We start from the raw sequence: 16,218 nt of genomic DNA on the forward strand, positions 1-16,218 counted from the left end.
CAGCCACTGAGCCACTGCGGGTGGCTTATTCAAAAGGGAAAGTATATTCTTTTCCAACATTTCCGCTACGGCTATGGAAGCTATAGGACGCGTGCGCATATGGTAATTAAGGCCACAGCTGGACATTTGCCGGTGCAGGCTCACGGTTTTCACCGCTGCTCAATAACAGCGCGGACGTCACCGCTTACGTCCGCTCTCAGTATGCGCAGATGTAATTTCACGGTGTCTGCGAACATAGAAAAGGAAGACAAAGGGAAATAAAATAAAAGTAAAGCACTGTGATGAATGTGAGGAATGTATCTGCACCAACGAAGACAGGGAGAAAAAGCTGCGCAAATAAGGTCCAAACGGGCCTTGCACCCCAAAAATACCGTCACTGCTGCTACTACGTCAGCGGGGCCAAAGAATTCGGTGCACACGAGTCGCCCGCAAAGAGCAGCGCAGGTTGCAAACAGAAGACAAAAAAGAATAAAGAGAGAGGAAAAAGAGGGAGGAATACAAAGAAGCGAAAGGCCTCGTTTTGTTATTATGACATTTTCCCCCCCAGTGAATACATTCTGCACTGAAATTCCATACCCTGCACCGTGGGTTAAAGAATAAACAGGCGCAGCTGTTGCTACAATGAGTGCGCCCCGCACTAATGCGATCGCCCAAGCCTGAACATCTACTCCGCGCCTGCGTAAATGCGTGCACTACTGACGAAGCCTAAGTTCTACGGCTCCAATAATATATGCGCGTGGTGCCTCCGCTGGGTAAGCCAGAGTTTAGACCTACGATGAATGCGTACATAACACCGAGAATTCGTGGCTCTTGAAATACTTTTTTTAACGCTTTAGTCAGGCTACATTCCTAATTGATATCAATGTCTTTCACGAACTAACGAAGCCTCCAAAATGACGACTGCTTACAAACTGAGGGAAACTACATCTAACCGACTGCAATAAAGAGATACAACGAAGGGCTATTGCACGGTTTCTCGAAAAAACAAGCTTCGTGGCTGATGAAAGGGCTTCCTGATCTGAAAGTCGAGAAAGGGCCTACCATGCAGCACCAAAATTCGAGACGCGCACTAAATGGCCAAAAACGTTGAGAGAGTCGCTCTTGGTCAATATATAGGTGACAATAAGCTGTATCCAACTTCTCTACAGCAGTATTAAATTTAGCGCTATTAAGTCGGTATTGACCACCTGCGTAAGCTATTCTGCTTAAACCAAAACAAAACCAGACCGGCGCTATTTTCTGTAGTACAGTGCTTACGCCGCTGCACGCGCTATAGCTGTAACCTCCACATTGATGTACGGTTTTAGTGTGGCAGTGCCCAGTAACATTCAGCTTCGTGGCGACAAAACTTGGAGGGAGTGGGAAGGAAACGCTGAAAAGGCTCAGCTCAAACGCGTCGCACAATGCAGACGGCGAAAAATAAATGCGAGGGGCTAAAAAGAAGCAGAAGACAGGCAAAAGACTAGTCCGACCGGACGTCGTCTGCTCGCCGAGTGTTGCGAACGCCATTTTGCTTTATCCGCATGCGGGCAGAAGAAAATAAAAACAAGGGGAAAAAAAGAAGAGTAAAGCACATTGCGCGTTTAGGAACGGATCGACGCGTCGACGAGGTCGGCGTGCTTTCGCCTTCCGGTCAACACGAACGGAGGTCGGCGGTTTACGCACAGTTATTATTATCGTCATTATTACTCGGCCTGAGGTAACGGCGTCGACGTGTACCTATTTCCCAAGTGGACCCGGCTGCTCACGGCCAAAGCAGCGAGGGGGAAAAATAAGAGAAGCCGGGGGTAATGCGAAACAGAGACGGCCAACACGGAAACAGAAACGTCGTAAAAATCGAACTTGGGAGCACGAGGGCAAGAAGAAAAAAAAAGGAAAGGGGGAGAGGCCGGAAGAGGCCCGAAACAGGGCGCAATCACGCCATCTTGCGAAGCGAAGGCATATAAGAGAAGCGAGTGGAAAGGGATCAAGCAAACCGACACTCGGTGCAGGCGACTGCCATACTACCTCGACAACACGAAATGGGTGTGAGCACTTTTGGAGCGCCGGCAGGGCGGTCAGCGCGGTCGCCCGGCTATTACGGCACAGCGTCGGGCGTTGATATCGCCAAATAGCGCGCGCTCCACCAAACCGTGATGGAGTCGCGCTATTTGCGCTGGGGCTGCATCCGGGGCCGCACATATAGGAAGAGTACCACGAAATTGGGCGCACAGAGACGGTGTAGTCGAATCTCCGGTTGTTTCCGTCGCTAAGAAAGTTGTTCGAGAGAAAGCATTACAGGGTCTCTTTAGTACGAATGTCTGTACAAAGAAAAACACACCCGCCGTGGTTGCTCAGTGGCTATGGTGTTGGGCTGCTGAACACGAGGTCGCGGGATCGAATCCCTGCCACGGCGGCCGCATTTTGATGGAGGCTAAATGCGAAAACAACCGTGCGCTTAGATTTAGGTGCACCTTAAAGAACCCCAGGGTGGTCGAAATTTTCGGAGTCCTCCACTAAGGCATGCCTCCTAATCAGAACGTGGTTTTGGCACGTAAAACCCCATAATTTCAAAGAAAAACAGGGAGGGCCAACGTCGGATATTACTAATCTTTTCAATGTGATCACGTGGTCATCGCCGACGAAAATGACCCTCCGAAATGTCCAGCCTAGCGTTTCTGACTGAGCGCGAAAAGAAGTTTCCCCGCGTTCGCGATTTGTTTGTGGGAACTGGAGAAATTCCCATTTGCTCTTTTGCGAGAACAGCCTATCGATGTTGCTAGTAAACAAAGAAAGGAAGTTATATGCAGATCCGTAAAAGTACAGCAGATGAAACAGCAGTTAGTAAGATAGATAGCGGTAGTAAAATCACAGTATAAAGGCCCTCCTCACTGCAGCTCTCGTACTTACGTTCCCGCCATGCACTGTCTGTCTCTGTCTGTCTGTCTGCTCGGTTGCTTGCTCGCTCGCTTATTAGTTTATTCAGATTCAAAGTCACGACGTGCATCGATAAACCTGGTCATACGCTTAGCAACGTCAATTATATCTTTATGCTGCTCGGCGCACCGATAACGTAAAGCTATCCTTTCGGATTCTATTCCACGGGTTCTATTCCATTTGTCTGACGTCAACTTTAAGTAGCCGCCGACATAAGGGTATACCCGGAAAGCCGCGACGTTTCTTGAACAACCCAATCAAACGCTCTCCTCGATTTCAGGAAGTATCCTTTGTCATATCTTGCAGTAGAGGAGGGCGACACATAGCCACTCCATTTTTGACATAAACGCTTAGTGAAATAAATACTGCAAGCTAACGAAAGGGCAATTTTTTACATACTTCCAACGGAAGGGCGGTCGGAACACACTTCACAACAAAAGCGAGTATTCTTACTGTTAAATGTGTGTAGACACGTACGCGTCGTTTCCATGTCTAATCCACGTCGTTCAGCGCCCTCAAGATGGCCACTCCTCTAGCGACATTTATCCGGGTCCGGCCCGCGGCTAAGAAAGCAAAAATCTCTCCTCCAGAGAGAGTGAATGCAACGCGGCTTCCACCGACCAACCAGTGGTGCCTGGGTGTCTCGAGAACACGAAAGCACAACGGCGACACACCGAAGGCATCGCGAATTAGGCGCGGCAAACGATCGACCATCAGCTGCGACCAGCGAAAAGCACCATCGGCGTGCTTATTTTGCTCTAGTTGTTAATTAACAACGCCCTCAGCTCGCGTAATCTTTGCGCGTGCGCGCTTTCAAGCTCTTCGCTTTATGTGGCCGACGCCCGCACGTGAGTTGCAATCAAACGCCGTCCGTTCCTAGCTGCAACCACGACGCCAGCAAGCAGAGAGAGTGGGGACAAAAAAAAAAAAAAAAAAAGAATGATTAACGGTGAGCAGAGAGGCGAAGCAAGGCGCACACGAGTGGGTCGATGACGCAATAAGTTCCACTTGTTTCGGGCCTGATTCCCCTACTATGTAGTCGCGAAACACCGCTCCGAAATTCGACCGTCTGCTGCGAGTTTTATCCCTTCTTTCTTCGGTTCTTGAGGAAAAGCCCGGTAAGCCGGAGGGAAGACTGGATTGCGATGACCGATGCAAGCACCTCGTGTGCAACTATCTACAGAGGTCTTGTACAACAGTTACCACAGGGAGCTTCTGGCGCGCTAGTGTTAATGCGAGCCACAAATATGGCGGTTCGGTCTGAGTGGGTATGACAGTTGTCACATGTATTTGAATAATGTGCGTCCTTCGCACATTATTCAAATACATTCGTGACACTGCCAATTAAAACGCATTCGTGACACTGTCAATTGTTCATTTTAAACGAAATATTGCGCTATAAACGCGGCAATTCGCAATGATTCTAAATGTCTGCATAAACTCATTGTCTTCGTGCGTGCATATATATATACATATATTCTGAAATTACAAATATAAAGCTGATAAATATCGCCACAAGAACGTCTGAAGTCATAGGCACGAAGACCAGCCAAACCCATGCACTAACCATCGTTCCCATGAAAAGCGATCGCAACACCAGAGTTTCTCTCCAGTAATTTTAGTAGGAAACAGCACAGTACTGTCGCCATTATTCAATTCAAATGCGAACAAGTCTACAACGATTCCACTGTGCACACTCGCGACTAGAAACCGGCTTAGAAATGCTTGGAGAACGGCTGCAGTGCGATCACACCTGGCGATTACGTGTAATTACGAGTCGCAGGCGTTTTATTCAGTTGTTTCCTGTTCGCGTTTCGAGTCATGATGACAATACACGAAACAAGAATGAGTCTCGAACCATGGCTTTCGAGATTCGGCGCACCAGAGATGGCAGATAACACGGTTAAATCCGCAAAGTACAGCGTCATTCATTACTTGATTCGTCGGCCTGAAGGATAGCGACACAATTCGCAGGCATCCGAACTGTCGCGAAACTGCATGTTGTCGGGTTGGGTCGGTTTCTTTCCTTTAGACTGCCCGTAAACAGTGGCTATCCCAACCATATACGTCTCATTTTTGCGTATGCAGTAAGTTAACACGCAAGCGTGAGCGTCGTCACACTCAGTCTGTCGATTCAACTGTATCTCGAAGAACTAAAACAGTCGCTTTGCCGACTAGTATACATTCATTCTAACGTCTCGAAGCAGCTTTTATGATAGACGCCGTATCAAGGAGGCGTACTGATTAATTTTGACCGCTTGGAGTGCACCAAAAGCGAGGGTATTCTTTTCTTTTTTCTCTCGGCATACTTGCGTTCCGCCGAGAATCGAACCCGTGACATTGTACTCGGAACGCCGTAACCACCGAGTAAACATGGCGGGTGAGTAAAGCTCTGCGGAGAGTATAAAGAAAATTGATGTAGTGGAAGAGAGGGCAGTGAAGCCGCCGCCGGCCATGTTGTCGCGGGCAGGAAACCAGCCGCGTAGCGTATCGTCCCAAGCATCGTGCGCTTTCGTCGCCGTTTGTTTTTTTCCCGCCAATGATCACCGTTATTAAATTGAAATTTGGGGGTGGGCCAATTTAAATTTGGAGTGGCCCAACTTGACATTTGGGGTTGGGCCTACTTCCATTTGAGGATCGACTAAATTGAAATCTGGAGGTGGGCCAACATGAATTTGGGGGCGGCGAGCACGGCTCAATCCAACACGCAGGATTGAACCCTACTCGCTGCAGTTGGGCTGCACGCATACGGAGGTGCATGCAGAGGCGCGTGCCTCTGCCTAGGAAAGATCATCACTGCGCTCTGCAGTCGCTGCGCACAATCCGGCGGCCGCCGAGCTTTGTGCGCACCACAATATGGCTTCACTTGAAGAGCGCCCCCTCCACTGCAGCATTTTTTTTTTTTTTTACATCCTCCTAGCCAGAGCCACGGCCGCACCGGAACGCGAGCACTGGTAGAGCGTAAACCGGACACGATCCCGAACTGAAGCACACAAGTCACTGGACACGTACCACGCAAAGACACTTTAGGGAAGTGCCCTTCTCGAGGTCGAAAACTCACGCCCGGTACTGCGAAGGCAGTGAAGTAGGTTGGAAAACAACGCGCTCTTCGTGGTAAGAGCTTTAAGCTCCAGGTAAGCCACCGGCACGTAAGCCATCGGTCTTCGCCTTGCATCGCGCGCCGTCCAATACATTCGCGGCACGGACTGTACACCGAAGCAGCGATGACAGCATGCGTCGGCAGCGCCACGTCGAACTCCCGAAACTATACGCACAGAAGCGCGCTGTACAGACACGAGAACGTGCCGCCGATAGGCAAGGAAGGCTTCTCCGCACACACAGTCGTGCGCGAACGAGAGAGCGCGCTAACCGTATAGTTTAACCACAACCGCTTTTTTTTTATATTTATACGACGATATGCGTCTGCGAGTCGAAATGTACTGACGCTGTGACAGCGGCGAACGTATCGCCAAGTCAAAATACGATCTGCTGCTGTAGAGGGGGACGGAGTGGTCATCCTCGTGCAACTGGGACTGGGTGCGACGCTAAAAGGGTTCCTCCGTACGTGCTTCAACTTAATGGAACCAAACGGCCAGACGCACCGGCTACATATTAGGTTTGGAGCCGCCAGCTATGCCTCCACCCATGAGTCACGACTCATTTTTTTCACCATCATCCGAGACGCTAAAGGAGAACACGCCAAAACCTAATCTTAGAACGCGGCCGCGGCCGTCCGCCGCGACTCTTCGGTGACTGAAGGAACACGCGTTCAAGCGGCGGGAATTAACTTGGCGTTCGTACGCGGTATACTACTGTGCTTCAACTGCACAATGGTCTAGTCACTGGACCAGACTGCAGGTCGAGAGGACGTCTTTAACCTCGTTCGCACATCAAAGCGAGCGACCGTTACGGGAGCAGCCTGCTTCTGAAGACCCAAAGCTGCGCGCATCTGCACACAAACCACGAACAACAAAACGACACGTTACACAAGCGCCAACACTGTCCTCGGAGCTAATATTAAATGCGCCATAATTCGAATGCTGGCCCGCAAATTGAACGAGTGCGACGTATGGATTTATATCAACGACGCATTCATAACTCGGAGAGTGTTAACGCGGGGCGCTCGCAAGTGACACGAGATGGAAGATACGCAAAACCTGTATTCTTAAGCCTCGAACGAGTCCCGGTATACGTGATGCGTATACATACAAGGAAGCGTGCAAAAGCGGACGGAGTACGCGCCTTATTGTTTGAGACGGCAATCACGGTGGCTCAATAAGGACTGCATCTGGATATTGCCGATCGAGCCATCAGGCACTTTTTTAGTCCCTGATTTTCCCTGTTTTATTTTTCCTGATCACTTGGACAAACATTCCCAGACTGTTTGCGACGATTGCTGTTTCTGGAGAAGACGAAGTGGTATAGTACCAGACGCACTCTGTTAACTACCTGCCAGCCAATTATTTTGAACTGCTTCCTGCCTATATTGGGCCGAAAATAATGCACTGTGCACTGAACGAGAAGTTAGCCAACATGCCAGATTCAGTACTCTCCAAACAAGATCGAGGCCGTACTTTCTAACGATCCAATTCATCTATCTTTTCGCAATCCGTCACTGGTTTCGAACCCTCCGCTATCGTCGGGATCACCCACATCGGCACGACGGATGGTATTAGGGACGAAGGAGAACAATAAAGACATATGCTCAGTGATCTCCTTAAAATAGCGGGGACGGGGGGCGGGGGGTGAACATACTGCCCCCACTCGAAAGAAAAAGAATGAAGGAGAAGAAGGAACCATACGAGATGAAGCTATTTGTGGCCTTGCGTACAAGCACCGAAATCACTGCATCACATGATTTGGAACAGGGTCTCCTATTAAAAGAATGTTTAAGCGCTCCTGCTCCATCAACAGGCGTCTTGCTCTCGCAACCCGAGCAGTCACTGCCATCTCGTCGCCTGAGCCTTCTTTGCTCGCGCGCTGAACCAGACCCTGGATGAACGATGCCACACATTCGCCTCCAAAGCAGAGCGAGCCATTTATTAACTCGTACGCGAACCGGCACAGAAGTCTACGGGTTCGGCACGCGAAAAAAAAAAAGAAAGAAAAACTGGAACACAACACGGCTCCACCAGCAATACGAACAAGCGAAAGAGACGAGAACCTACGAGGCGCTTCGGCCCAGGAAGGGCATCTCTAGAGCCGGTCGCACACCTCGCAGATTATTATGGCCGCGGGCGGAAGATGGAAGAGCGAGTGGATACAAGAACACCAACCAGAGAGAGAGAGAGAGAGAGAGAGAGAGACAGCACGGTATGAAGTGGCGAAGGGCGCTAGGGCAAGCGAAAACCGACAGAGGGCCAGAGGGGGTTGCACTGCTAGCACAGAGGTACAAGCTGAAGCAGAAAACGTATATATTTATACAGATGGATAAACGAAACTTTTCAGACTGCACCACCAAGTGCACAGAGAGAGAGAGAGAGAGAGAGAGAGAGAGAGAGAGAGCAAGGAGGAAAGCTTAAGAAGACTGGAGAGGAGGACGCGAAAGGAGGCAAGGCGAGGCGGGATAAAAAACGAGCAAGGCCGCCAAACCGGAAACCTCCAAAGTCGCCGGGCCAGGAAAGAAAAAAGCACAAAGAAAACTTTGCCCTGCCGCGCCCCGACTACCCCGACGCTCGCTGTTGGATCCCCGATGCTCCACCGTGTGTGTACATGTGTGTGCGTGTTGGTGTCCATTCTATGTAGTGCAGTCTCGCCTTCTTCACGGCTGGCCTCGTCACCCCCTCACCCCCTCACCCCCCCCCACTTCCGAAACCACGACCCCAACCAACTCGCAACTCTGCCTCAGCGAGCATAGAAAGAAAGCCCCAGCTCCAGCGGAGAGCCAGAAACAAGAAGGAGCGGCGATATTTCTTCGCTGCTACTTCTTCCTCTTCTTCGGCGAAGCACCGAGATGCCGGCCGTGGGAACTCACCTCACCTCAACACACTCCCCCCATTTTCCCCTTCACCTCCGAGCTCACCAGCACCTACTGCGACTCACGGAGAAGTCTTATTATAGCTTCACTGAGCAAAACAAAAGACAAGAAAAAAGAAAAGAAAAAAACGACGAAGCAGCTTGCGATTTCTGACCATGCCTTCCGGCTGTGGCTACTGCGATCATAGGTGCCGGTGGCCGCTTCAGGTTAATCCGGACGAATGTCATTCGATAGCACCCCTACCTCGATAACGAGGCAAGCCTTGCGAAACTTTTTAACCCCGTTTAGCCAGTGAAAGAGGACGCCTCTCGGGTTAGGTTTCTGTCGAGGAGAGCTCCTTGAATACATTATATATATATATATATATATATATATATATATATATATATATATATATATATATATAATTTCTTTCTTTTCCTACCACCTGGAATATCTCGATACTAGACGCTCCATAGTACAGGCTCCGTACGGTGTGCAGCGTAATGCAGCCTGAACTTAATTATCGGGTATGCTTGCCGCCTGCTCAAAGAACCTTTCTTTCTCTTTTCTCTCTCTCTCTCTCTCTCTCTCCATTCTTGTGGGGATTAATAAAATTTAACGAAGTGGCACAGATACCGAATCATCCCTTCGGGATAGGCCACTAAGCAATGTACCAGCGTTATTATAATCATAATCACCCTTCGCACTACTGCTGCTGCTGTTTTTTGTAGCTTAGTGCAGACCCGTGGGAATTTCTGCAGGTCCCCCGACTTCAACTCCCAACCGTGTACCACCTCCTGAGCACGGTGAAGTTTTACTACGCCCTGCTTCGCCAAATTCAAAACCTAAAACAAAATACAGGATCCTAACCGTGCCTCCATGCTCGACAGCAAACGTCGGCTCCAGTCATTACGGGTTCAGGTAATTCGGTAGCGCCGAAAGGGCATCCATCAGCACCACATATGTTAGCTCGGGTCATCCAATGAATATTTTATCGTGTTTTGTGCGCTTTTAGAGGGGAATTCAGTGAGGCATCAGCAACTTGAACAGCACAAAGATTAGTTCACGAGAGAACTGACAGAGGCGTTTTTTATAAGAAAAAAAAAAAAAAGGTACGTGCATTAGCTTGCAGACAATCGCGCTTTTCGACTGCGAGTTCGAGTCCTCGGACGTTCCGGCCCTGAACACCGTTTCTTTTTTTGCCATCTTCATTTGTTTTTCTGTCATACCTTCAGGCATGCGTGATTTTAACCTGGTGTGTATCTTTATTTTTTCACTGCTTCCAATAAACATTAGCTACGACTTGAGCACCGTGTTTCGTGTATACCTTCTTCTCTATGCTGCGTACGCGGTGTTGTTTGCGCTGCCGTTCTAATACACATTTCACTAGTCTTATTAAAGTTATTAAACTTACGCTAAAGTCAACCTACCTTCTTGCTCCGACACCCAACGCAAGGACGCGATAAAAGCGTTTCTATGCGTCACTGCGCCAATGAGAACAGGACTTTACGAGCACTCGCAGATGCGCCGTGACGCTTACAGGTCCGCAGGTGGCGATGGGGAGCGGACAGAAGCCAACCCGACTGGCGAGTGAAGGCTCATTTGCAACCGTGGTTAGAGACATATGACGAGGGGGCACAGATGTTGGCGCGCTCGACGGGCAGCGATAATAGACTGTCGCATCAACAGCCGACGCAAACGACCCGAGCACGCTAGCTCTTATGGAGGGACCTTATCGTGACAGCGAAATAGCGCCGGCAAAACCGCACGGGCGCATATCTCCGGCACTTGGCTCTCCCGTTCGCAGGGCCAACAGCGCACGCCCGGTTCTGATGCGCTATTATTCAGTGCTGCCAACAGCAACGTGAACGTAAATGTCGGTGGAGTTTAACCCAAGACGCCAGTCAAATAAACAACACCCAAAGAGTTTACCACGGCCAACGACATGCTGTTGCACTTGCTTTAAAATGTTTTTTTTTTGCACATTCGAAAAGCTCGATTCAGAAAAAATATATTTTCACTCAGCTATTTCAACACGTAGACAGGACTCGGGTAGTTCAACCAAATCAGTCGTCCAGTCAAAATAAAACGAATGCTTACCTAGTTCCTACGTTCCACAGAATCGTTACCCTAAACCATGTAATTTACACTTCAGGGCCGCTACGGCTCACTTGTTCACCACGAAGAACAACGTGAGAGTGTCTGACTATTCACAGATATCATTAATCTATATCAATTAGAATAACATGAATTTCTCCATTCGAACGGGCAATATATATCCGAGTGAGGACAACGTACTAGGCTGTTGATTACCGCGCGTTTTCTGAGGCATCATGTTTGTGCCAACTGTGGACGCGAATCATACCCGAATAATTATATCGTTCAACCTTAAGCCACTCGCTCGTCCTCACTCCTTCATTATCATTTCTACAGACGAAAAAAAGAAAGACAGAAAGGAGGAAAGAAATGAAAAGCATCCTAGAAACGTCACGCTGCACTGAAAAATTAAAATGGACGCACACAGCAGCGCTTATGTGTGCCGCGTTTCCCGCGTTCTGTGTTCGCTTATCGCCTTTCGCGAGCTAAGTTTTCCCCAGAGATTTTTCCGCCACACAACTCACGTTCTTAATTTGCTCTCTCTCCATCCATCCGATGCTTTTCTCCGGACACGCTCTGTGCTATAGGTGTTCCGTTTCTCGCTCCCATATCGGCGAATGTGAATCGATCGACTAACCCTCTCCTCTGTTATAGGTCAACGTTTGCAGCTATGTGTGTGTGTGTGCACGCTTGGTTCGCGTCCGTGACGAAAGAAAATATTCCTAGTGAAAGAATGGGAACAATGCCTCCGCCCCCTGCCATATACGCAGCCAGGGTTCGAACTCTGCGTCAATATCGTTTGTCTGTTTCCGCGCGAAGCCTTGCTTTTCGCTCTTATTTGTTTCTTCAGGAAACAGATGTGAGGAGTGAGCTTGGATGGGGGTTGAGGTGAAAGGCGAGGAGTGTTGGGGATGGAGAGTTGTGTGTGTATATATATATATATATATATATATATATATATATATATATATATATATATATACACACACACACATGTCTTCGCGCGTAAACGTCAGTTCGGGCGTTCCCAATGTCATCGAAAGTTTGACGGGGGCCACTGTGGTTGAATTATTTTGTTAAGTGCCTTCCCTGCACGTTGTCCTTCCTAAACTCTGTTTTTCTATCCTTCTATCTCTTCGGTTTCTCGTGCGTTCCGCATTTTTCTTCTAGATATGGTCCGTTCTGTTTGCATCTGTTAAGCCATGACGTACGTCACGAAGAAATAACCAATTATGTCTGTCCCGTCCACTCTGTTTCTTCCCGCCCGCATTTCCGCTTAACGACACTACACGACGCACCAACTGGCCCAACAGCCTACGCTTCTGACCCAATTACGGTCCCAAATCGTGCCCATTTCGCTAAGCACAAGCGTAAGTCGGTTATGGAAGATGACGACGGTTGCGAAAAAACGTGAGGCGAGCGACGGCAGCTTCTTTTTTTTTGTGCTTTTGATGTACAGTAAAATTCCCTGCTAAAAGGTACACTCACTTGACAGTGCTGGCAGTGAAGCCTATACAAGAGCCCCACCTCTGAAATGCTATCGGCAACAACTGGCTGATATACTTAACGCAAGTAGTTGGAAGACCTTTTGTCACGCAGGTTTGAATAAACGAGCAAATGCACGCACAATCGACGACAGTTATTGAGTTGCGTGACAATCTTGCACTCTGACTAGTTCATGCCACTTTTTGAGAGTGTGTAGATCTTACAGTACCGTGAACTTCACCCACACCACCATACGAGTATGTCACGTGGCAAGTTTTCGGCGGTACTAACCCCAAGCTCCATTCTCCAGTGAAAGAAAGGAGATCGGCACTGTAATGGTGCGAATTTTCTCTGAAGGCGAGGTCAGAGTTTTCATTAGTTACCTGGGAAAGCAATGATTGTTTGCAGCAGCGAACAGCGTCAACGTAAATGCATTACGCTCGTTATGCATGTACAGACGTCCGCACGATTAGGCTCCAGCACCGCGCTGCAAAGGAATTAAAGAACAGTACCAAAGCAGCGAATAGGTTAACGGCGCCGAGCTGAAGCCTTGTGTAATTTGCGTGTCCAGAGGCCATCCTATAATGGAGTCACTTTCTTCCGATTCTATTCATTGATCATCTGTCCGGTCGAGTGGCTGATCTCTGTGATAGCGGGGGCACGGCTTCGTGGGAACCAATAGAGAATTTTAGTGCGTCCGGTATTCCGGCAAGCGCGGGGGGTTTGCCGGTTTAGCGGGGCGTAAACGTGAGCGGCCAGATTGGTGGCGCCAGCTAGTGGCGGCAAGCTCAACCACACAAACACAAAGCTAATTACTATATTCTGCTTAGCTGCTGGTGTAAATTTTCGACAGCGGCGTAATCGTATTGACCATTACGCCGTTGCCAAAAATTTGCACCAGCAGCGAAGCAGGATACAGTTGGTTACTGCAGTTAAAGCTCTGTGTTTTGTCTGGTTTAACTCTACGCCACCAGGCTGCAGCACCGCTCCGGCCGCTCACGTTTACGCCCACGCATATCCGGTAATCCGCCCAAACCGCTCCCGTTTGCCAGAATAGCGGATAGGCTTAACGTAGAGAATTTTAGCGCGTCCGGTATTTCGGCAAGCGCGGGCGGTTTGCCGGTTTAGCGGAGGCGTAAACGTGAGCGGCCAGATTGGTGGTGCCAGCTGGTGGCGTAAAGCTCAACCGCACAAACAGACAGCTAATTACAATATTCTACTTAGCTGCTGGTGTAAATTTTCGACAGCTGCGTAGTCGTGTTCACAGTTACGCCGCTTCCAAAAATTTGCACCAGCAGCGAAACAGGATATAGTGGGTTACTGCAGTTTTAGCTCTGTGTTTGTCTGGTTGAAGTCTACGCCATCAGGCGGCTGCACCGCTCTGGCCACTCACGTTTACGCCCCCGCAAATCCGGCAATCCGCCCAAACCACCCCCGTTTACCGGAATAGCGGACAGGCTAGAAGTCTAGTATCTAGTAGTGAGTTTTAGCGCGTCCGGTATTCCGGTATACCCAGGCGGATTGCCGGGAGAGTGGAGGCGTAAACGTGAGCGGCCGGATTGGTGGCACAGAGCTCAACCAGAAAAACACAGCGCTGATATTGCAGTAACGAATTGCATTCTACATCACCGCTGGTGCAAATTTTCGGCAGTGGCGTAATCGCGTTCCCGATTCATTTTTGACGAGCGTTTGTCTGCGCCACCAGGTGGCGCCACCAATCCGAACGCTCACGTTTACGCTCCCACGGCAACAGGCCCAATCCGCCTGCGTATACCGGACTACAGGACACGCTAAAAATCTCTAATGAAAAGTGCAAACTAATTATGCAAATCCAACAAAACGGAAAAAATTATATCGTTCGCTTCTATTCCTGTATCATTCCGTCCACTACCAGGCGGTGCCAGTGATAACGTAGGCAAAGGGGTGCTAGGCGGGCAGGTAGGCAGGACTAATGGCGAAACACGAAAATGAGTAGCATTGGAATAGAATAGTTACATCATCCCGGCAAAAGTGACCACACTGATGCCCCTCACAAGCATTGTCTTTCATATCAGGCAGCAACGAAAATTTGCATCGCTTTCTTAGTCTCGTTAAACGCGTGGCGCACGCTGCGTACAAATACGCAGCCTGCCCATCAATACACAGTTTGAGCGCTCACCATAGGCGGTGGGCGACGGTGGCGGCTGCTCGGAGGAGCCGTACACCGGTGGCGAGTGCAGCTGGTGCACGGGGGTGGTGCAGGCGGAGGACGACGAGTGGCGCCTGCCGGTGGGGGCGGCCGGCGACGCCGAGCCACCGCTGGTGTCCGGCACCACCGGCGGCGCCACCTTCTTGATGGTGCTCGACCGCAGGGTCCCATTGCGCTGCAGGCCACCCACTGTAGAAGTAGAAAGAACGCGCCGGCGTTAGAACAACAGTAGCGAGCACATCGTGAAAGGTTTCCACTGGCACTAGAGCAATTTTCACAGCGTACTAGCACATCCAGCCAAGCGCCACATCCAGCACCAAGTGGACTGTGCAAGAGTAGAGAGTTTTAGCTTGTCGGCAAACTTTCTGCAGTTTACGGAATACCGGTGACGTAGGCGCCAGTAGTTACGTTTGTGGCGCCTTCTTGTGGCAGAGAGTATAACCGGAGAGAACAGAGCTTTATTGCAACGACAATATTACGTTTAAGAGCTGCCGTAAAGCGATTAACATACAGTACTTAACAGCCTGCGTGTAATTAGTAACCCTGTACAGAACAATCTGATTTCAAAGTATTTACGTTTGATAGGCAAACATATTTTCTTGGCATTGATGACACGGCAGCTCAATTCAGTGTTCTACATGTATTACCTTGAGCTCTGCTGGGTCATAGTATAAATGTCTATCATTCTTATTCGACCCCCGAAATCCGGTATTCCGCAAGGGTTAATACGTTTATGGACCAGCTTAAACTTTCAGGCCATAGCCTGTCCACAAATGTATTACAGTTTACGCAACAGCGGAACACTGGAGATGCCGATGCCAGCAGTAGCGCTGGTAACGCCATCTTGTGACGCTTTCTTCAGCCACAACGCCTAAGAGAAGTTTGTGTAGCGTCCTGGTTCTAGCAGAAGGAGAAAAAATAAATAAAAGGCAACTCAGCAAACACTAGTGTTTGTTAGTGTCAACGCTTTTGCAACAATAGATAGATGGAACATAGTCGTTATTACGTAGTTCTGCGTGCGCTACTTCATGTCAACGTCAGATGGCACCACCAGCATCTGCGCTGCGTGTCTTTGCCTCGTATTCTGATATTCGATAAACGAATACCTTTACGAGAACGTTAAAATTCCGCTACGACCACATTAAGGTATTGATATACAATAACAGATGGAGTTATAGCAGTTGTTACTGGAGAGAAAAAAAATCTGCAGCAGAGGCAGGACTTGCGCCAACAGGACCGACAGTGATACATCACGTGCTCATTCAGCAACGTACGAAGCGCGGAAAGCTTGTCCAGAACGTGCTAAGCCGCACGGATGCGATGTCGCGCAGGCGCAATCGAACAACAAACAGCGACGACATAAATAACGTCACGCACGCACGCCCCCCCCCCCCCCCCCCGTTAAGCCAAAGCCGACTCAGAATCCGAGGCAACCCAAAAAGATTACCGGCCACCGGCGTGTACACGTATACGTGCCACGGCGAATAATAAACGCGCCAGATAGATATAGATATATACACGCGTTATCGACACTCCGCTTCTGAGACAAAGAGCAGGATATCTAGGGCTGAAC

General features: G+C 49.3%; 1 protein-coding gene across 1 annotated transcript in view; it reads right to left on the reverse strand.

Moving 5' to 3' along the window:
- LOC142589624 (caskin-2-like) overlaps nucleotides 1-16,218 on the reverse strand; it is a 330,427-nt gene that overhangs the window by 125,365 nt on the left and 188,844 nt on the right. Inside the window, exon 11 of the mRNA XM_075701132.1 lies at nucleotides 14,616-14,834. Coding sequence (XP_075557247.1) covers nucleotides 14,616-14,834 — 219 coding nt within the window. The remainder of the gene's footprint in view (nucleotides 1-14,615; nucleotides 14,835-16,218) is intronic.

Source organism: Dermacentor variabilis, chromosome 8 (assembly GCF_050947875.1).
Source record: "Dermacentor variabilis isolate Ectoservices chromosome 8, ASM5094787v1, whole genome shotgun sequence".
Classification (NCBI taxonomy): domain Eukaryota; kingdom Metazoa; phylum Arthropoda; class Arachnida; order Ixodida; family Ixodidae; genus Dermacentor; species Dermacentor variabilis.